The sequence below is a fragment of the Neofelis nebulosa genome, chromosome 16 (assembly GCF_028018385.1).
Source record: "Neofelis nebulosa isolate mNeoNeb1 chromosome 16, mNeoNeb1.pri, whole genome shotgun sequence".
Taxonomy (NCBI): Eukaryota; Metazoa; Chordata; class Mammalia; order Carnivora; family Felidae; genus Neofelis; species Neofelis nebulosa.
Genome location: NC_080797.1, coordinates 48985977 through 49008769, shown reverse-complemented (window position 1 = coordinate 49008769; position 22793 = coordinate 48985977). Strand labels below are relative to the sequence as shown.

Here is a 22793-nt window from a genome sequence, read left to right as displayed (position 1 = left end):
ATAAAAACAAAGAGGGGGACAAAACATAAGAGACTCTTTTTTTTTTTTTTTTTTTAATTTTTTTTCAACGTTTTTTATTTATTTTTGGGACAGAGAGAGACAGAGCATGAACGGGGAAGGGGCAGAGAGAGAGGGAGACACAGAATCGGAAACAGGCTCCAGGCTCTGAGCCATCAGCCCAGAGCCTGACGCGGGGCTCGAACTCACGGACCGCGAGATCGTGACCTGGCTGAAGTCGGACGCTTAACCGACTGCACCACCCAGGCGCCCCAAGAGACTCTTAAATACAGAGAACTGAGGGTTGGTGGAGGAGTTGTGGGTTGGGGGATGGATAAGGAGCATTAAGGAAGACACTTGGTGGGATGAGCACTGGGTATTATACATAGGGGATGAAGCACTGGGCTAACTAACTTGGATGTAAATTAAAAAATAGAAAATTAAAAAAGAAAAAAGCAAGTTGCAGAACAGCATACATAGCAGGATTCCACTTGTATGAAAACAAAGCAGACAGGCAGATCGTAAGTATATAGGCGCAAGGAACTCACAGCTTTTAGTTCATGTGCATTATTTGAATTTTTTAAATAGCATAAAAAATTTTACAAATAGCATTAAAAAACATGCAGTAGGTTATTCCAGTGTAGGAATAATCCCTTCACTGATCATCCTCTCTTTGAATACTTTCAATGACAAAGACCACATCAATTTATAAGGAATGGCATTCCGGCCATTGTCAAATAGCTCCAGTCGAAAAAAGAGAAAAATTATATATATATACATGCATATATATGTGTATGTATGCGTGTGTGTGTGTGTGTGTGTGTGTGTGTGTGTGTATTTTTGGGGGTGCCTGGGTGGCTCAGTCGGTTGGGCATCTGACTTCGGCTCAGGCATGATCTCACAGTTTGTGAGTTCGAGCCCCGCATCCGGTTCTGTGCTGACAGCTCGGAGCCTGGAACCTGCTTCAGATTCTGTGTCTCCCTCTTTCTCTGCCCCTCCCCTGCTCATGCTCTCTCTTTCTTGTTCTCTCTCAAAAACAAACATTAAAAACTAAAAATATAATTTATATATATATATGTATACATATATATATATATGTATACATATATATATATAATTTAGAGAGTGAGAGAGAGAAAAGAGAGGGAGAAAGTAGGGGAGGGGCAGAGAGAGAGAATCTTAAAACAGGCTCCATGCTCAACCTGGAGCCTAAAGCGGAGCTAGATCTCAGAACGTTGAGATCATGACCTGAGGTGAAACCACCAAGAGTCAGATGCTCAACTGCTCAACCTACTGAACCACCCAGGCACCCCAAAATAGTAATTTTAGATCAATCAAATTCAATAAAATGTTAAGATTTTTTCAAGTTTTTCAGTAAAAGAAGAGGTCTAGATGAAACAAATGTAGCAAGTAAATATGGATGGCTGATAGGAGAGCACTGTCCAACTTTCTTACTTTTCTGCACATCTGAAATTTTTCACAGAATCAGATAGAACTAAAATGCAAAAATAATAAAATGGAAATAACTGGAACAAGACTGAACTGTCCCAAAGTCCTTCTCTGTTCCATAATGAATATAGGGATACAAAGATTAGCTTTAAACTTCATGGAAAGCAAATGAGATAAATGTTTGATTAATTAACAAAAGAATTAAAATAATTTCTCAGCCAGCTGTAAGAAAAAAAGAAGACAGTCAACAATAAAAGCAGGAAAGGGGAAGGAAAGCAAAATAGGGTGTGGGGGAAGCAGAATAAGAAGGTAGGAATAGATAAGTATATTGTGACAGTTATTATTCATTTATTAATTATTCAAATATTTTAGTGTCTACTATGAAAGTCTTCAAAGTATGGTCCATGAACTCTTTCAGGGTTGTATGGGGTTCAAACCATCATAATAGCATAAGACATTATTTGCCTTTTTCATTATGTTGATATTTAACAATGTTACAAAAGCAACAGACAGTAAAATTTTTGGCAACAGATCATGATTCAAGGCAGTGGTACTATTAGTAGTAGTACTGTGTATTCTTTACCACTATACACTCATGTTTTTAAGGCCAATTTCACTTAAGAATGTCCTTCAAGAGGGGCGTCTGGGTGGCTCAGTTGGTTAAGCGTTCTGACTTCAGCTCAGGTCACGATCTCGCAGTTCGTGGGTTTGAGCCCCACATCGGGCCTGTGCTGACAGCTCAGAGTCTGGAGCCTGCTTCGGAGTCTGTGTATCCCTCCTCCATCTCTGCCCCTCCCCGTTCACACTGTCTCTCTCAAAAATAAAAAATAAAAACATTAAAAAAAAAATTTTTTTTAAAGAATGTCCTTCAAAAGACAGTAAAAATGATTTTTTATTAAGTTTCAATCTCTGCATACACAGCTATTTTTTTTTAATGTTTATTTTTGACAGGGAGACAGAGCGTGAGCAGGGGAGGGGCAGAGAGAGAGTGAGTCACAGAATCTGAAACAGGCTCCAGGCTCTGAGCTGTCAGCACAGAGCCTGACGCGAGGCTTGAACTCATTAACCGCGAGATCATGACCTGGGCTGAAGTCAGACACTCAACTGACTGAGCCACCCAGGCACCCCTGCATACACAGCTTTTCATATTCTACCTAAAGAAACAGGAGGGGTGCCTGGCTGGCTGGGTCGGTAGAGCATGCAACTCTTCTCAGGGTCATGAGTTCAAGTTTCACATTGGGTATATAGTTTACTTAAAAAAAAAAAACTCAAAAGAAACAGAAAATACACATAAAGCATTTCTGCTACATATTATGTTTATTTTTAGTTTTGTTTTTGAGAGAGAGAGAGAGAGAGAGAGAGAGAGAGAGAGAGATCGATCATGAGCTGGGGAGGGACAGAGGATCCAAAGCAGCTCTGTACTGACAGCAAGAGAGCCCTATGCGGGGTTCAAACTCACAAACCGTGAGATCACAACCTTAGCCAAAGTTGGATGCTCAATCAACAAAGCCACTCAGGTGCCCCTCTGCTACATATTATAAAATAACGGCTGATTTATGGAAAAGCCTTTATATAAGTGAGTTGTAAGTTCAACTAGCCGTTTTTTTCAAGGAACACTACTTTCATTAAGGGGTGCCTGGGTGGCTCAGTCGGTTAAGTGTCTGAATCTTGATTTTGACTCAGGTTGTGATCTCCCAGTTCGTTAGTTTGAGCCCTGCTCTGTGATCTGCGCTGACAATGGGGAGCCAGCTTGGGATTCTCTGTCTCCCTCTCTCTCTCTCTGCCCCTCCCCTGCTCATGCGCTGGCTCTCTCTCTCTCACAAAAGAAATAAACTTAAAAAAAAAAAAATGTGGTGCCCGGGTGGCTCAGTTGGTTGTGCATCCGACTTCAGCTCGGGTCATGATCTCACAGTTTGTGAGTTCGAGCCCCAAACTGTGCTCTGTGCTGATAGCTCAGAGCCTGGGGCCTGCTTCAGATTCTGTGTCTCCCTCTCTCTCTGGCCCTCCCCCACTTGTGCCCTCTCTCTGTCTCTCAAAAATGAATAAATGTAAAAAAAAAAAAAAAAAAATTTTTTTTTTTTTTTTTTAATAACTATTGACTGATAAACCTTAGTTAACTAGATTTGGTTATTTGGCAGACTTGCTTATTTAGGTCTCAAAATGAACAAAATGAGTTTGTCATTTTAAGGAAGAATAATAAAATGTGAGCTTTTAAACAAGATTTTGAATTTGGAAAACTGTATCTGCTATAGTAAGCTTCACAGCTTCCCATACTGAAAAGATATTTCTGGTGAGATCACTGGTGATACTAATGAATGTGATTTTTTTTTTTTTTTTTTTACACTGTAAAACAAATGTGCCAACACTCAGGATCTGCATAATGCCATGAATTGGTATTTTCCAAATGATAAATGATGTTGCAAAATCATGCATAAGTAAAAGATCCATTAGTTATTATGTAGTACAGGATTTAATTAATATGGCTTCAGATTACACGTGAGAACTAACCTTTAAGAAACTACCATTTGTCAAATTTTGGTGTAGTATCGAAGAGTATCCACAATTACCTGAAAAAGCTACTAAAATACCCTTCCCCTTTCCAACTGCATAGCTACATGAGGCTGGATTTTCTTCACGTACTTCAACTAAGACAATATACACAAAAGACTGACTACAGAGGCAGAGGAGAATCCAGATTATCTTCTATTAAATTCAACATTGAAGAGATTTGCAAAACTGTACAACAGTGCCACTCTTCTAATTTTTGTTTTGGAAAATACAGTTGATTTCTATAAACGTATTTTATTTATGTTAATATGTACTGGTCTTACTGTTATTTTTTCAATAAATTTAATAGAGCTTGGAGCACCTGGGTGGCTCAGTCAGTTGCATGTCTGACTTTGGCTCAGGTCATGATCTCGCTGGGTTTGTGAGTTCGAGCCCCACGTTGGGCTCTGTGCTGACAGCTCAGAGCCTGGAGCCTCCTTCAGATTCTGTGTCTCCTCCTGTCTCTGCCCCTCCCATGCTCATGCTCTGTCTCTCAATAATAAATAAACATTAAACAAATTTTTTTTTAAATAATAAAATAAATAAATAAATTTAATAGAGCTTTAAAATGGCGGGGGGTGTGGGGAACCTGGGTGGCTCAGTTGGTTAAGCGTCCAACTTCAGGTCATGATATCACAGTTTGTGAGTTCAAGCCCCCACATTGGGCTCTGTGCTGACAGCTCAGAGCCGAGAGCCTGCTTCGGATTCTGTGTCTCCCTCCCTCTCTGCCCCTCCCCTGCTCATGCTCTGTGTCTGTGTCTCAAAAATAAACAAAACATTAAAAAAATTTTTTTCTTAATTTTTCTTTTTCCCTAAAACAGGGGCGCCTCAGTGGCTCTGTCGGTTAAGCATCTGACTTCAGCTCAGGTCATGATCTCAGAGTTCGTGGATTCAAGCCTTGCATCAGGCTTTGTGCTGACAAATCAGAGCCTGGAGCCTGCTTCAGATTCTGTGTCTCCCTCTCTCTCTCTGTCCCTCCCCCACTTGCACTTTTTCAAAAATAAAAACATTAAAAAATTTTTTTTGATATTGCTAAAATAGATATTAGATATAATCCACATAAATAAAAGCACTTTGTGTCCTCAATAATTTTTGAGAGCACAGATGAGTGATGAGACCAAAGTTTAAGAATCAGTCCAGTTACACAAGGCATTAAGGAGAGATAGTATCTCCAATAATCTGAGGTGAACTATATTCCAAGTATATAAGAGATACGAAAAGCACACAGCCATAAATTCATTTACCCTTCTATAAGGGTAAGAAACTATTAATCTGGGACAAGAAACTATTAATTTGGGATATATACTAATAGTAGTGACTCTCTAAAATTTTGGTAACATTAAGTCACAGCCCCTTTCTTCTATATAGACCCTTTCCTTAAAGCTAGTCTGTTTTAGAGAGCAACTGAATTTCATAATAGAATTCAACCAATTTGGGGAACTGTCCTAAAAAAAAAAGTTGTGTTTTTAAAGCAAAATTCAAGATGATCTAAAGAATGATCCCTTTAGATTGTTTTCTTATTAACTCCTAGTTTTTCAGGAAATTTATTTGGAATTTATTGTATTACTTTCTATTTATATAGCTTGCTAAATGCTTATTTTCTCAAGAACATTCTACCAGACTAAAGCTTAATTTCAATAAATGTGTAATATTTAATCTCATTAATAACTGAAAAATGCCAACTGAAGCAATCTTGTGCTTTTTGCTTACTATAAGAGCAAAATATAATTTTGAGGACAGTTTCTCAGATCAGTGAAAGCACAAGAAAAAACAGCACTCCTATATGTAAAAAGTGGGAGTAAAATGGTAGAATCTTCCTGAATTCACAGAAGGGTTTAAACAGCTCCCCCCCACCCCCCAGCTCTGTATCACACCACCCACCTCATTTTTTTCCTTCGTAGCCCTGCATCACTCCTAAATTTTTTTAAAAAATTAAAATTTTTTTTTTTTTAAGTAATTATCTATCCCATTAATGTATAGGCTTCGTAATAGCAGGAGCCTTACTGACTAGTGTATCTGAGCCTAGGACATCTCCTATCATAGAATAAGTGTTTAAAAAAATCTAATAATTGATAAAGAAGTATTATTTTTATAAAGGTAAACACAAACAAACTTTTTGAAACAACCTATTTGTCCATCAAATCCAAATGATTAAAGACACCATGGGGTACCTTCCATTCAGTAAAATACGAAGAAATTTTTTTTTTTTTTTTTTTAATGTTTATTTTTGAGAAAGGCAGAGACAGAATGCAAGTGGGTTAGGGGCAGAGAGAGAGAGGGCGACACAGAATCCAAAGCAGGCTCCAGGCTCTGAGCTGTCAGCACAGAGCCCGATGCGGGGCTCCAATTCACAAGCTGTGAGATCATGACCTGAGCCGAAGTCGGATGCTCAACCGACTGAGCCACCCAGGGGCCCCAAGAAATTTTTAAAAATAATATGGCAGATCCACAAGTAACTGAAATGGAAAGACTGAAGGCACATTAAGTGAAAAAAATAAGCTGTCAAATACATCAGTATTATATTTGTGTGTTGAGAGGAAAAACACATACACATATAAAACTACCGAAAAAACACGGAAAGATAATACCTTATTGGCAAGTAGTCAATTCTAGGAAGAGGTAGTAGAGAGATTAAGAGTGGTCATGGGTAGGGGCGCCTGGGTGGCGCAGTCGGTTAAGCGTCCGACTTCAGCCAGGTCACGATCTCGCGGTCCGTGAGTTCGAGCCCCGTGTCAGGCTCTGGGCTGATGGCTCGGAGCCTGGAGCCTGTTTCCGATTCTGTCTCCCTCTCTCTCTGCCCCTCCCCCGTTCATGCTCTGTCTCTCTCTGTCCCAAAAATAAATAAAAAAAAAACGTTGAAAAAAAAGAGTGGTCATGGGTAACTTCTGCTCTATTTAGAGGGTTTAGAGGGTTTCTATGACTTCTAGGACTACAAGGACAGTAAGATGAAGATAGTATCTATCACCAGATCAAAGAAGCCTGGGATGCTGTTACAACATTAGTGGGATCTGCTCAGTGGACCACAGAAGAAGAGGCTATTAATGGGTCGCAGAACTGCTGCTGGAATTGACTCAAAAGAAGGGTGGGGAGATCTGCCAGCTTCTTTCCTCATTTCATGAACCAATCTTTTGTTAGTGCCTACCTTAGCCAAATTCAGAAAACAACTGGGCCTAGTCAAATCATCACTTTAAACTTATACAATGTTATTTGTCATTTATAGCTCAATAAAGCTGGGGGGAAAAAAAAACATGTAAAAAGCAAAGGAGCCTAGGAAATGTAATACCCTGCAATACAGAACAGAGTAGGGAAAAGGCAGGGATAGATCTGACAGCAAACTGACTGACTAGCACAGTCAGTTATCAATGTGTGCCCTACTTCCTATATTCTGTGGCAGCAGATAATACATATGGTGGCTCAAAATCTACTTTAAGTCTTATTGAAGAATTAAATAAGAGAACCTGATTTGAGGGAAGTGGAGGGGAATTAGAAGTACGGAATACAATAGGGGGTGAGGGGTGGGGGTAAAAGATTAGAAACACTGTTACTTCCTAGAGGGGCAAATTTACCAAAACAAGTCATATGTATGGATTATATAAAATTTCATTATATCAATTCCCTCTATGCCTGGGAAGAATTTCTGGAAATATGAGACAAAGTTTTTAAGAAATAAAAGTTCAGCTCAGAGACCAAGAATTAAATTTATACTACCAATCAATATGCATTTTGAGTGTCTTTTTCTAAAATCATTTTTTTAAAAATGTGTATTTATTTTGAGAGTATGCATGTGCGAGTGGAGGAGGGGCTGAAAGAGAGAGAGAGAGAGAGAGAGAGAATGAATCCCAAGCACACTCCACACTGTCAGTGCAGAGCCTGACACAAGGCTCAATCCCACGACCCTGAGATTAAGACCTGAGCCAAAATCAAGAGTTAGACGGTTAACTGACTGAGCCACCCAGGCAGGCATCCCATTCTAAAACCATTTTAGACAAATATACCTAAAACCCACATCTTTCAAGAAGAATAAAACAAAAGTCTAGGTTAGCAACTAAAAAAGAATTGCTGCTTGATAAAAATGCCAATATATGGAAAGAAAAGCCTAACTTCATTTAAGCACTTTACTGGTCTTAGACCAGAAATTGGCAAACTTTTCCTATAAAGGACCAGATGGCAAATATTTTAGGCTCCAGAGGCCATATAGTCTATGTTGCAACTACTCAATTCTGTGAAAGCAGCCATAGCTGACATGTAAATGAACAGGTGTGGCTCTGTTCCAATAAATCTTTATGGACATTAAAATCTGAATTTCATAGAAGTTTCACATGCACAAAATACTCTTTGATTTTTTTTTTTTTCCATCTATTTAAAATGTAAAAGTCACTTTCAGCTCACAGGCCATATGAAAACAGGCAGTGAACCTAATGTGACCAATGGATCATAGTTTGCTGATCTCTGGTATCAGACAAATATGTGATGGAGCTCTACATTTTAAGACTAGGTTTGGGTCTTAAAACCACCCAAGTGGCTGTGGTATTTAACCATTTTAAACTGTTAAACAAGAGCTAATCTGTCCATATTTTTATTCCAACCTATCAGCAATAGAAACAAGTTTTTAACAAAGTTGTCAGACATTACACAGTCTCTAACCCAAAGAATCTATGTAAATACATTTAATCTACATAAAAACATACCAAAGCACTTCAGAGTCTGTCACAGTAATCACACAGAGCTAATGTAAGAAAAACATTGGCCCTAACATACAAGTATTCCATTCCTTTGGCTCACATCTGTGACAAAAGAGTGGCCAACTATTAGCTCACAAGTTCTGGTAAGGGATGCCAATGTCATTATTATCATCATTATTATTTTTTACAAGACTGCAAACGCATCTTTCATATTAGAATAAATTAATAAACTTTAGGCAATATAATCTGAAAGCCTCTGATAACCAAATCTCATCAAAGTTTCCAATATATAAATACAACTGCCAAAAGAATTCCAAGTTCATCCATTTTTCTACCAATCTTTAACCAATACAGTCTATTAGAAAGCTTGTACTTTTATAGTACAGCTTCAATCCCTTGGAGAATCGTTTTTTCTGATCTTATTTCAGCATTTCTTTCACATATAATTTGCCCAAAAGGATAAGAAATTTCTGCACAAAACCCAAAACCATATTTACTATAAAAAGGATCGCAGAAACTTTCATCTAGTGTATCATATATCATCTTTTTTATGAGAACCCATGGGAGAAATTTCTCCAGCCCAGTGCCATCTATGAACTCTTTTCAAGAGACTTCTGTGCTTTTACCTTATAGATACTATATATACCATAATCCAGTATAAAATTCTCTTTTATTTAGCTGTAAAACCAAGCCTTCACAGTTCAGCTCTGGTAAGGACTATGGCATACATTTGTATGTACTTGCATAATCAGTTCCAAATTATTAAATTTTTTTCCCCTCAAATTTTCTTTTGAAAACAATCCTAACACACTATGTTTAGGTAAGCTAGCTAAAACTGAGATGTATTCAGTAGCATAAGAAGCTACAACACACAAATATATAGGCATCGATCAACTGGGGGGTTGGGGGTACTACCTCAAACAGCTGCAATTTGTTCTTTGTGTTGCTTCTACAAAATCCCAGGATGCTATTTTATCAGGTATCTCTTCTTCAGATAGACCACCTGATGAAGCTGAATATTTCCTCCTAAGATTTGAAATTACAAAATTCTTTAGAATTCATGAAGTTTCCCATAACCGTGAATTAAGCATTAAAATTGAATTTTTAAAGTTTTTAAATTAAAGCCGTACAAACGACTGTTTATACTTTAAACATCTTCTATTTATAAAGTAACTACCAACATGCAATTTTTAAACTTGAAAATGAAAACACATACTTGTTCTGTGCTCTGTTCATATTGCACTCTTGCCAAACTCTATCCACCACATGATTTGCTAATTTTCTGGGTATTTTCCCACCATGGTGGCTAGTACTATCAGAGTTGAAGCCATCAGATACTGAAGAAAATTTGACCCACTTCTGGGCTGACTGAGGATCAACTGAAAACAAACCAAAAAGAATAGGCTATAGGAGAATAAAAGTAGATTTAAAGTAACATTATTTGTGGGGTTTTTTTTGTTTTTTACTTGTTAATTTGTGTTACAACATACTCCACTGTTATCTGGTAGGTCTACTTATATTTTGAAGCAAAAAAGCATGTTCCTTTATTTAAAACACAGAAAGCTAAAAATCTGAACAGAGGATGTAAACTTGATGGTAGTGTTATATCAGTGTTGACTTCCTGACTTTGAGGATTAAATGGTAGTTATACAGGACAGTGTTCCTACATTTGGGAAATACAGAGTACTTAGGCGTAATGGGGCATCATGCCTGTAGCTCATTCTCAAATGGTTCAGAAAAAGACCAATGATAATGAATGTATACATACAAAAAGGGTGATGGAACAAATGTTTACAGTTTGGGAATCTGAATGTTCTTTGTATTGTACATGCAAACTCTTCAATAAGTCTCAAATTACTTCAAAACAATTTTTTAAATGTTGATGTATTCAAAATAACAGATATGTAACTAGTGCTAATCAAACAGATCAGTACAATACCTGTTTGGACTTCCTCAGGAGATGTAGGTGGTGTAAGAGTAACTGAAGACATAGCAGGATCTCTTGTGGAAGCAGGCACTTGGTGGACACCCAAGCAAGAAGCTGAACAATGAGAGGATCCCACAGAGCTAGGAGTGGGAACGTCTGACTGAGGGACTAGAACAAAGCATGCTGGGTAGATCATTCGGACACCAGCTGAAAGGCAAAAATAATAGGCAAGAAAATCAATTACCACTGTGATTGTAGTGGGATTAGTTTCACTCAAAAGTACTGTAATGGAAAAGTACATATGATTATATAATGTTTAAATAAAATTAAAATATATTTAATATATTTTTATAAACATATGCTCCTTTTGGCATAAAGTTTTTCTGGAATAAACCAGGAGAAGCTCTTAATACCTTCAATGGTTACCTTCAGTAACCTAGAAGAAACTTAGAAGAAAGCAGCTTTCTCTTTTCATTTTTGGATTTTCTAACCATGAGTATTACTTTTAAATCTTTACTTGCAAACCTGACAAATTATATTGTGTATTACTTTTAAAGAATTTTTAAGTTTAACAACAGGTGATCTGGGCACTCAATAATGGACCAGGGGCAATGGGAGGCTTGTTCAGTTAAGCTTCCAACTTTGGTTCAGGTCGTGATCTCATAGTTCATGAGTTCAAGCCCCATGTCAGGCTCTGCACTGACAGCACAGAGCCTGCTTTGGATTTTCTATCTCCTTTCTCTGTACCTCCCCCACTTGTTCTCACTCTCTCAAAAATAAACATTAAAAAAAGGAATTATGGGCCATCTTCTGCTTTCTTCTTTATATATCTCTTTTTATGAAAACCTAATATGTTTATGCTTTGTTTCTGGTTTTGTCACAACTACTCGGGCAGAAATGCATTTATTGAAATTCAATACTGGTATTCTTTTTATTTAAAAAACTCAAGGCAATTTTCATATACATAACATTCCCATAAGACTCCATTAAACACTGTTGCAAACTCTAATACTAATTATCTGCTCAATTATACATTCTCCACAACCTCCCATCTTTATCCCATTGTTAGGCTTGGCTGTGTGATCTGCATGCAATATAGACCAGACTCCAACAGAAGCTTAAAACAGAAGCAGCCTCTCTTTTTTTCTGCCCTTTGCCTCAAGATTAGCATGTCCCAAATATAGTTTATCTTGTTAATCTGGGTCCCTAAATGAGAAGACACAGGGTAGAGTCAATATGAAAAGAGTTGACCCGGGCAGAGCAGATCAAACCCACAAGTTCTTTAGGTACATTTTCTACCTTTTAAAAGTTATCAGAGGCAACAGTTTTAAGAAATGTGAAAATACTACATAACACAGGTTGTCAACTTTCCAGCTTCCAAGTGTTATTTATTCACAATTATTTTCTTTGCAATGATAAGCTTTGCAAGCTTACCTCTAGGTGAAATATGTTTCCTTGCCCCAATGACTTTGGCATGGCAAAGTGACTAGTTCTGCCTAATGGAGTGTGAGCAAATGTAACATACATCATATCCTAGCAGAAGCTTTAAATACACTTACATGATACACTCAGTCCTTATTATTCCTCTGTTCTTGTAAGAACAGCATGTCCCAGATACTGGGTACTCATTGAACCTAGGTTGCAGAATGAGAAGATACAAGGAGCCAAACCACAACCAAGCTGCAGTCTTTATGTAATGTGAGGAGAAAATAAAGGAGAAATAAATGTTTAATGTTGAAAGCCACTGAGGTATATGAATTGTTTATTATTCAACAAAATCTAACTAATACATATAGTCACATATTTTTCCCTTAGAATTAATACTCAGAATCCATACCAACAAGAACTTCTACTGCAGCTAAAGAATCATCTTCCCAATCCATATCTTCCTGTTTTTCTTCAGACATCTCCTTTAAGCAAGATGAGATAGGATAGAACTGTTTCCATTCACCAATCAATTTTTTTGTAGCTGAATCAGACATCTTGAATGCTTGTCCTGTGAGTGTGCCATTTAGTCCAAATGGGCTTAAGATTACTAGAAACCCAAGAGACATGAAGTAAGTAACTAAAGACTGTTACACCAAATAAGATCACACAGAATAGTCTGACAAGTAATTGTGCAATTCTAAAAAAGAAAAGGAAACCCAAAATGATCATTCCAGAGAAAATTCACTGTATTTCATTATTGTGAAGATAAACCACAATATTGAATTTATTATAAAATCTTAAAATTTAGGGGTGCCTGGGTGGCTCAGTCGGTTGAGTGTCTGACTTCGGCTCAGGTCATGATCTCACGGTTCGTGAGTTCGAGCCCCGCATCAGGCTCTGTACTGACTGCTCAGAGCCTGGAGCCTGCTTCAGATTCTGTGTCTCCCTCTCTCTCTGCCCCTTCCCTGCTCGTGCTCTGTCTTTCTCTGTCTCTCAAAAATGAATAAATGTTAAAAAAAAAAATTTTTTTTTTAATTTTAAATCTTAAAATTTCGTTCACTCAAAAATCTCACATAGATAGAATTTCAACATGAGTTGGGGATATATGTACATCCTTCAACTTCTCTTGATTTCTACTAAGAAAGCAATTTGAGAAAACAAAATAATGTGTGTGTACACTTATTATGTTCTGCCACGTAAATTTTAAAAAAGGAAATACTAGGCTTAGAATTAAAACAAGAACACACTGCCAGTCCTTAAAAATAAATCAGCAATTGCCAGGGCGCCTGGGTGGCGCAGTCGGTTAAGCGTCCGACTTCAGCCAGGTCACGATCTCGCGGTCCGTGAGTTTGAGCCCCGCGTCAGGTTCTGGGCTGATGGCTCGGAGCCTGAAGCCTGTTTCTGATTCTGTGTCTCCCTCTCTCTGCCCCTCCCCCGTTCATGCTCTGTCTCTCTCTGTCCCAAAAATAAACAAAAAACGTTGAAAAAAAAAATTAAAAAAAAAAAAAAAATAAATCAGCAATTGTGTATAAATATTATTAAAGTCCCTGTGTACCAACATTAAAAATGGCTTATGTGACTGCAAACAAAAGATGACCTTGAAAACATGAACATGTATATCTGCTAAATGCTATTTAAAAGAACACTTTAAAATATACTATCATTGATGCACAAAAATTTTTTCAAATAATATTTGTATTAAAAAACTTGCTTCATTGACTTGTTTTCACTGACTTAAAACTCTAATACGGAAGAAGAAAATAAACTACATTAGAATCATCGCTAGGCTAAAGATCAGGGGAATTCTCATTAATTCCAAAATTTAAGATTACCAACTATAATAAGAATTTTCCTGAGACAAATGAAATATCTAAGCCAATAAAATAATCTACCTTGAAATGGACTATTAGACTGTTGAGCAAGGGTGATATGCTCTTCACTAAGAAGGTATACAGGTTGATGTTGGTTAATTTCCACACTGGTACAAACATTGCTGTCTCCATGCAAGAAAAAGGTGAAAGAGCAGGACAAGTGTTCACTAATAAAGAAGAAAAAGTTATATTTTAGTGATGATTAATAGCCAAAAAATAAGTTAACTTGCTTTTCTTTATTAATAAGTTATACTACAAAAACACACATTCTCTTTAACCCAGAAATTCTACTTCATCATCTGAAGGGGAGAAAAAAAACAAAACAAAAAAACATCACAGATATGAGCCAAGATTTAGTTTTAAGAAATGTTCTTCATAGCACTGTTTACAGTAGAAAGAACTAAATAAAGGAATCAGTAAACAAGTTAGGTACACCCACACATACCATTATAATATAGCCACCAAAATAAGTATAGGTGGAGTAAAAGGGGAGTGAGTTTAATGGAAAGGACAGGCTACCAAAATGGTATAATCTCAATTTTTTAAGAAAGGTTCCCTCGGTGAAAAAAAATCTAGGTGTGCAATAGAATTAAGGATGACCTAATTTTTATTTTTATTTTCTCTTCTATATGAGAAATTAAATACAACTATATTTTCTCATTTTTTTATTACTGAAATTGGGCTGCATACCATTAGTCAAGCATTTAATGTACTGCCCTCCCCTGACCCCCAATGATAAGGTACTTTAAAGCCATGATGGGTCTCACAATTGAAGGCATCCTAGAATCAAAGTTATATGCAGAACATCTTATGATATTTAGATATGGCTGGTAAAATGAAAGTTCCCAAGAGGAAAGCACATGTATCCTTATGATAAAACTTAGAAAGGTCAAATGGCCCAGAAGAGGAGACTGTACATTAAGAAGAATCCACTTTTCTTATTTCTTCTCCACACATTTATCTTAAGAATTTGTCTTAAAGAACTAGTTCTTTAAAATATAACCATTAATAAACTAAAAACCTGTTGTATATTTCTGTAAACCCTCTTGAATTATTTCTGGACAAGTCAAGGACACAATAAATTAAGTTATATTAAAAGTAATAATAGAGCTAAGAAAGTGGGAAAACAAAAAGTCAGAAGGAGGTGAAGAGTAACGCAGAGCTGATAATTTCTTCATTACACACACACACACACACACACACACACACACACAACGGAGGCAAAAGATTGTCTGAAGCTGATAAAAATAGCAAGAAACTGAAATTTAAGCATATCACTCAAGTTAAAAAGATAACCAACAGAAAAACTGACAAAAATACAGCTAATAAAGCAAATCATCTTTCATGGTAAAGAATCAGATACTGTCTAAAGTTAGTTAATCAAGGCCTAGAGGTACAAGCATCGCTGGAATTATGGCAGTGACCACCAGAAGTAGTAAGCAAAAAAGTTAAAACACGAAAAATAGAAAACTAAACCTGGTTACTTCTAGGGAATTGTACTGTTTAAATTATATTAATTTTACCTTCTTAAAAATTATGAATTCTACAATGATTACTGTATCTTTCCCCACCCCAGTAGCTTCTGTTGCTTTTTTTTTTAAAAACAAATTTATTTTTGGAATAACTTTAAGTTTACTGAAAAGCTGCAAAAGTATCACAAAGAGTTGTCATATACCCTTTACCCAGTTTGCCCTAAAGTTAAACATTTCACAGAATCATGCTACATTTGTCAAGCAGGTAATTAACACCAGTACATTAATTCCAGTCATTTTGGATTTTCCACTTATGGCATTTTTCCTTTTCAGGATCCAATCCAAGATACCACACTGCATTTAACCTCCCTCCCCTGCCTTACTGACACATTATTGATAAAGCCAAACAGTTTTTTAACAGGAAATAAAAGTATCTGAACTATTTTAATATATTAAGCTTGTTTCTCATCTGACTGAAAGACTAATCCTATTGGAACAGCTACTGTTTGAGTAATTACAAAGCCTACAGACATTTGCTTTGGAGTAAGAGTAAAATCTAAAATAATCACCAAGATAAGAGTCTTAACTAATAACTTTGAGAACTGTCCTTCCAAAGGCAGACCGTTGCTAATGCCCATTTAAAGTAAACTCAATTTTGGGGCGCCTGGGTGGCGCAGTCGGTTAAGCGTCCGACTTCAGCCAGGTCACGATCTCGCGGTCCGTGAGTTCGAGCCCCGCGTCAGGCTCTGGGCTGATGGCTCGGAGCCTGGAGCCTGTTTCCGATTCTGTGTCTCCCTCTCTCTCTGCCCCTCCCCCGTTCATGCTCTGTCTCTCTCTGTCCCAAAAATAAATAAAAAATGTTGAAAAAAAAAAAAATTTTAAAGTAAACTCAATTTTATTACTGCTTTCCAGCAGTATTTTCCAGCACTGGTAAGGTACCTATACTGTAAAACATACAAAAAACCTACCAAACATAAACCTAACTCCAAATGCTTAAAGCACCCACCCACATTCAAAAGAACTCTGCATTAAACTTAGTTTAATATTCAGATCTAAGCTACCAAGTGAAAGCAAGTATTATTCCTTTATTCAACAAATATTTTATGGCTAAGCACATGGCACTATGCTAAGCACACATTTAAGTTATGCTAAGTGCTATAAAAAAAAGGTACAAGATGCTATGAGAATGTCTTAAGACCTAGATAATGAAAATAAACTTTAATTCCTATGCAGAAAAGAATCAACTTGGTACCCTGGGTAACAACATAAAAGTTATTCTTATGTTTCATGGTACCTATTTCTTCCCCAACCTCATCTCTTTACTAGTCTTCCTTTATAATACTTTCCCTTCTCCCTCAACTGGTCTCTCTGCAGTTCCTTAAATATACCAGGCCTTTATACCTACTGTTACTCAATCTGAAACACTCTACACATCTACATTCACCTTCATTAGGTTTTTTGTTCAGATACCTCATAGGTGTAATCTTCACTGACCACCCTACTTTAAACTGACCCACAATTCCTCTTCTGGGATTGATTTTGTTTGGCTAAGAAATCACAATCTAACGTGTTACACAGTTTATTTATTTCTTATAGTCGTCCCAGAACATAAGCTCTAAAGGAGGAAGAATTTGTCTCCTTTGTTCAATGTTGTATCCTCAGATTTCAGAATAGGTCCTTAACACATAGTAGGTATGCACTAAATACTATAGGATAAATTCTGTATCTGAGCTACTTATTTCTTTTTTAAAAATATTTATTTTGAGGGAGAGAAAGAGTACGTGAGGGAGGGGCAAGGAGAGATGGAGAGACAGAATCCCAAGCAGGCTCCACACTGTCAGCACAGACAGACACAGGGCTCCAACTCACGAACCACAAGATCCTGACTTGAACCAAAATCAAGAGTCAGAGGCTTAACCGACTGAGACAGCCAGGCATCTCCTGAACCACTCATTTCTAATCAAACATTCCTTTTCTTACCAAGTCTCTACCTATATAGCTGTCCAAGCCAGACATGTAAATCACACTAAACTTTTCTTTTTTCCTAAACTCCCTATAATTAACTAAACCATCAGCAATTCCTACTGATTCTATTTCTTTAAGTATCTATGATTTGTCAATTGTCTTTTTAAGGTCTGAATAACTATTAAAATCTCTAATTTATCTTTTCACTGCTGCCAGCAATCTTCCTAAAAATTAATTCTGATCACGTAACTGGCAGGCTCAAAATCAATAGTTCCCCAATGCCTTAAGGACAGAAAACAACAACAAAAAAACACCTTAGCACAGCACTTTAGACCCTTCAGAATCTGATCCTTGCCTAACTCTCCAGGCAGAGGTATTTAATCCACTAAGAACCCCTCCTTTGTTTACCCCGAATTCCTCCCGACTTCTTCATCATTCTCCAACACTCCTTTAAACATTATCTCTGTGTTCCTATAATAGTCTATGCTTATCATAGTATTTATTGTGACACTACTATTACTTATTTAACTAATTGAATTCCTGCCATGTTGTAAATTCCTTGATAGAAAAACTGTAACTTTAATATTTGTAGAAAATTGAGTTTTTGGTCCCAATTCTTCACTCCTCTTTCATTTCTTCAATCACAGTAAAAACACAACATAAAATGTATCATCTTAACCATTTTTAAGTGTGCTGTTCAGTAATGTTAAATATATTCCTATCATTCTGAATTAGATCTCCAGAACTTTTCATTATGTAAATCTGAAATTACACCCATTAAACAACAATTCCCTCTTTTTACATCATCTCAGTCCCTGGCAATCACCATTCCACTTTCTGTTTCTACAAATTTGAGTACTTTTCTTTTTTTAAGAAGGCTCCACACGCAGAGTGAAGCCCAACGTGGGGCTTGAACTCATAACCCTGAGATCAAGACCTGAGCTGAGATCAAGAGTTGGACACTTAACCAAGCAAGCCACTCAGGCACCCAGAATTTGACTACTTTAGATCTACTTCATGTAAGTAGAGTCATACAGTTTTTGTCTTTGTGACTGGCTTTTTTCACTTAGCATTAATATCAAGGTTGATACATGGTGTAGCATGTGACAGGATTCCTTTCCTTTTACATGGTAAATAAAAATCCACTGTGTACATAACACATTTTGCTTAACCATTCATCCATCAATGGACATTTGGGTTGTTTCTACCTCTTGGCTATTGGGAAAAGCGCTGCTATGAACACGGGTGTGCAAATCTCTTCAAGATCCTGCTTTCCTGTAGTCATCAAGATAGTATGGTACTGGCACAAAAACAGACACATAGATTAATGGAACAAAATAGAAAACAAAAAATGGACCCAAACTATATGGTCAACTCATCTTCGGCAAAGCCGGAAAGAATATGCAATGGAAAGAAGACAGTCTCTTCAACAAAAGGTGTTGGGATTGGTGGACAACAACATACAGAAGAATGAAAATGGAACATTTTCTTACACCATACACAAAAATAAATTCAAAAGGGATGAAAGACCTAAATGTGAGACAGGAAACCATCAAAATCCTAGAGAACATAGGCAGCAACCTCTCTGACACTGGCCATAGCAATCTCTTACTAGACACATCTCCAGACGCAAGCAACACAAAAGCAATAATGAATTACTGGGACTTCATCAAGACAAAAAATCTTCTGCACAGTGAAGAAAACAATCAACAAAACTAAAAGGTAACTGTTCAGAATGGAAGGAGATATTTGCAAACAATATATTGGATAAAGGGTTAGTATCCAAAATCTATAAAGAACTTATCAAACTCAACACCTAAAAAAAACAAATAATTCAGTTAAGAAATGGGCAGAACAGGGCACCTGGGTGGTTCAGTCAAACATCTGGCTTCGACTCAGGTCATGATCTCACAGTTCATGAGTTTGAGTCCCACATCAGAAGAGCTCGAGTCCCTCTTCAGGTGAGCCCTGCTTCGCTCTTTCTCTTTCATTCTTTCTCTCCACCCCCCTCCACCCAGGACTCTCATCTCTCTGCCCCTCACTCACTTGTGCTCTCAAAAAAAAGGAGGGGGGGGTGCAGAACACAGGAACAGACATTTTTCCATAAAAGACATACAGATGGCTAACAGACACATGAAGAGATGCTCACCATCACTCATCATCAGGGAAATACAAATCAAAACTACAATGAGGATCATCTCACACCTGTAAGAGTAGCTAAAATTAACAACACAGGAAACAACAGATGTTGGCAAGGATGCAGAGAAAGACAAACCCTCTTACACTACTGGTGGGAATGCATACTGGGGCAGCCACTCTGGAAAACAGTGTGGAGGTTCCTCAAAAAGTTAAAAATAGAACTATCCTACAATCTAGCAATGGCACTACTAGGTATCTACCCAACAGACACAAAAATACTAATTCAGAAGACACACCTCAATGTTTACAGTAGCATTATCAACAATAGCCAACTATGGAAAGAGCCCAAATAGCCATCTACTGATGAATGGATAAAGATATGGTTTATACATATATACAATGGAATATTACTCAGCCATGGAAAACAAGAATGAAACCTTGCCGTTTGCAATGATGTGGATGAAGCTAGAGTGTGTTATGCTAAGTGAACTAAGTCAAAGAAAAATACCATATGATTTCCCTCATGTAGAATTTAAGAAACAAAACAGGTGAACATAGGGGGAAAAAAAGAAAGGCAAAACATAAAACAGACTCAGCTACAGAGAATAAACTGAGGATTGCTAGAGGGGAAGTGGGTGGGGGAATGGGCTAAATGGGTGATGGGTATTAAAGAGGGCACTTGTCATGATGAGCAATGGGTGTTAAATGTGAGAAATCACTGAATTATACTCTTGAAACAAATATTACACTACATGTTAACTAACTAGAATTTAAATAAAAACTTGAAAAAGAAAAAAGACAAGATCCTTTCAATTCTCTTAGAAGTAGTATTACTGGATCATATAGTTCTATTCTTAATTTTTTGAGGAAGCTCCATAAGGTTTTCCAGAGCAGTTGTAGCATTTTACAATCCCACCAAGAGTGCACCAAGGGTTCCTATTTCTCTACCCTCACTAACCTTTGTGATTTTTTTTTTTTAATAGTAGCCATCCTAGCAGATGTGAGGTGGTATCTCATTGTGGTTTTGACTTGCATTTCTCGGATTTGTAATGTTGACCATCTTTTTTTTTTTTTTTCAATATGCTTATTGACCCTCTGTATATCTTCAAAATGTCTTTTCAAGCCTTCTGCCCATTTTTAAATTGGGTTACTTGACTTTTTGTTGTTGAGTTGTAGTTCTTTTTTTTTTTTTTTTTAATTTTTTTTTTTCCAACGTTTTTTAATTTATTTTTGGGACAGAGAGAGACAGAGCATGAACGGGAGAGGGGCAGAGAGAGAGGGAGACACAGAATTGGAAACAGGCTCCAGGCTCCGAGCTGTCAGCACAGAGCCCGACGCGGGGCTCGAACTCACGGACCGCAAGATCGTGACCTGGCTGAAGTCGGCCGCTTAACCGACTGCGCCACCCAGGCGCCCCCGAGTTGTAGTTCTTCATACATGCTGGATATTAATGCCTTAACGGATATATGATTTGCAAACATTTTCTCCCAATCCATAAATTGCCTTTTCACTGATTATGTCCACTGATGCACAAAGGTATTTAAGTTTGATATAGTTCAGTTGTCTATGTTTGCTTTTGTTGCCTATGCTTTTGATGTCATAACCAGGAAATCATTAGCAAATCTGAAGTCATAAAGCTTTCTCCCTATTTTCTTCTACAAGTTTTATTGTTTTAGGTCTTATTTAGATTTTTAATCCATTTTGAGTTCATTTTTGTATGTAATGTAAGATAAAGGCCAACTTAATTCTTTTACCTGTGGATACTAAGTTGTCTCACTGCTCTTTTCCCCAAAGTGGTACTGCCACTCTTGCAAAGATCATTTGAATACATACATACAAGCTTATTTCTGGACTTTCTATTCCATTGATTTACATGTCTGTATGCTAGGACCACACTGGGTTTTTTTTGTTTTAAAATTTGTTAATGTTTATTTATTTTTGAGCATGAGCCAGGGAGGAGCAGAGAGAGAGGGAAACACAGAATCCAAAGCAGGCTCCAGGCTGTCAGCACAGAGCTCGACACAGATCTCGAATCCACAAACTGAGATCATGACCTGAGATGAAGTCAGATGCTTAACCGACTGAGCCACCCAGGCGTCCCAATACCACACTGTTTTGATTACTATAGCTTTGTAATAGGTTTTGCTCACCCTTTTTTTGTTTTTAAAGATTTTATTTTTAAGTAATCTTTAAACCCAATGTGGGGCTCAACTCACAACCACGAGATCAAGAGTCGCGTGCCTCACCAACTAAGCCAGCCAGGGACTCCACTCACCCTCTTTTATCCAGGCTCTTTGGTGTGACATTGTAGTTCCTCCCATTAGAGGTGAAATATACCTCCCCAACCTGACTCAGGCTTGCTTTGTACTTGCTTTGGCAAGCAGAAGCTTAAAACATGCATATGCAGTCTGGACTGCCCTCCAGTGCTTCTTTCATTCCCTTGAGAATTATATAAAATATACCTCTACCCAACCTGCAGTTCACAGTGTGGACTAGATTGGCTAACCCCTAGCTGACGAGCAGGCACGTTACTGAAAACACAGAACTGCTGTTACACCTCCATGTTTTGGGGGTGGTTTGTTACACAGCAATGGCCAATACAGAAATTGGAACCAAAAGTGAGGAGCTACCATGACAGAAATCTAAATATGTGGCACTAACTTTAGGATGACATTAGCAAGGAACACGACACTGAAAACTGATGAGGAAATTATTTTAGGGGACTGGGAAAATGATGACCCATGTTATGTAATGGAGAAATACATCATAGAACTGTTGCCTGAAATAATCTAGAAGACAGAAAATATACCTAATGAATTTAAAGAGTTGGGAGAACAGATCAAGTCAAAATGTAATTTGATTGTTACTAGCTATACTTCATAAGGTACTAAAAGACAGAGATAAGCTCAGGAAAAAACCTGATGGTTTGCAAGCATAATTTATAAAGATACAGACAACCCAGAAACTGTAGGCTAGAAAATAATACTATTCATCAACAAAGTGATGGTGTGGCCTATATATAACACTGCTTCAAAGAAAACACAAGATCAAGAGTGTGATTCTAATACCCTTTGTTAAAAATACATGATTCTTGATACCAGTTGAAACATTAAGATTTTTAAATATCACTCCTAAGCCTCAATACATTTTTCTCAAAGAAGGTATCTAAAGTAAACAAGTATATATGCAATATTTTGTTACTCTATGTGGGAATACATAGATAGCTATATTTGTACTTTTCTTTCTTTGTCCTCTTTCCTGACACAGTTCTTCTATAATTGTTAAGGCTGAGTAATAGGGCATATAAATATAATTT

General features: G+C 37.2%; 1 protein-coding gene across 2 annotated transcripts in view; it reads right to left on the bottom strand.

Annotated features, from left to right (window-relative positions):
- MED13 (mediator complex subunit 13) overlaps nt 1–22793 on the bottom strand; it is a 109781-nt gene that overhangs the window by 62408 nt on the left and 24580 nt on the right. For both annotated transcript variants that reach the window (XR_009254651.1, XM_058702529.1), the window contains exons 4-8: nt 13923–14068; nt 12440–12637; nt 10615–10809; nt 9892–10054; nt 9591–9701 (exon numbers count right to left, since the gene is read on the bottom strand). Coding sequence is in view for 1 of the 2 variants with exons in the window: in XM_058702529.1 (XP_058558512.1) it covers nt 9591–9701; nt 9892–10054; nt 10615–10809; nt 12440–12637; nt 13923–14068 (813 nt within the window). In the remaining variant the exon portion in view is untranslated. The remainder of the gene's footprint in view (nt 1–9590; nt 9702–9891; nt 10055–10614; nt 10810–12439; nt 12638–13922; nt 14069–22793) is intronic.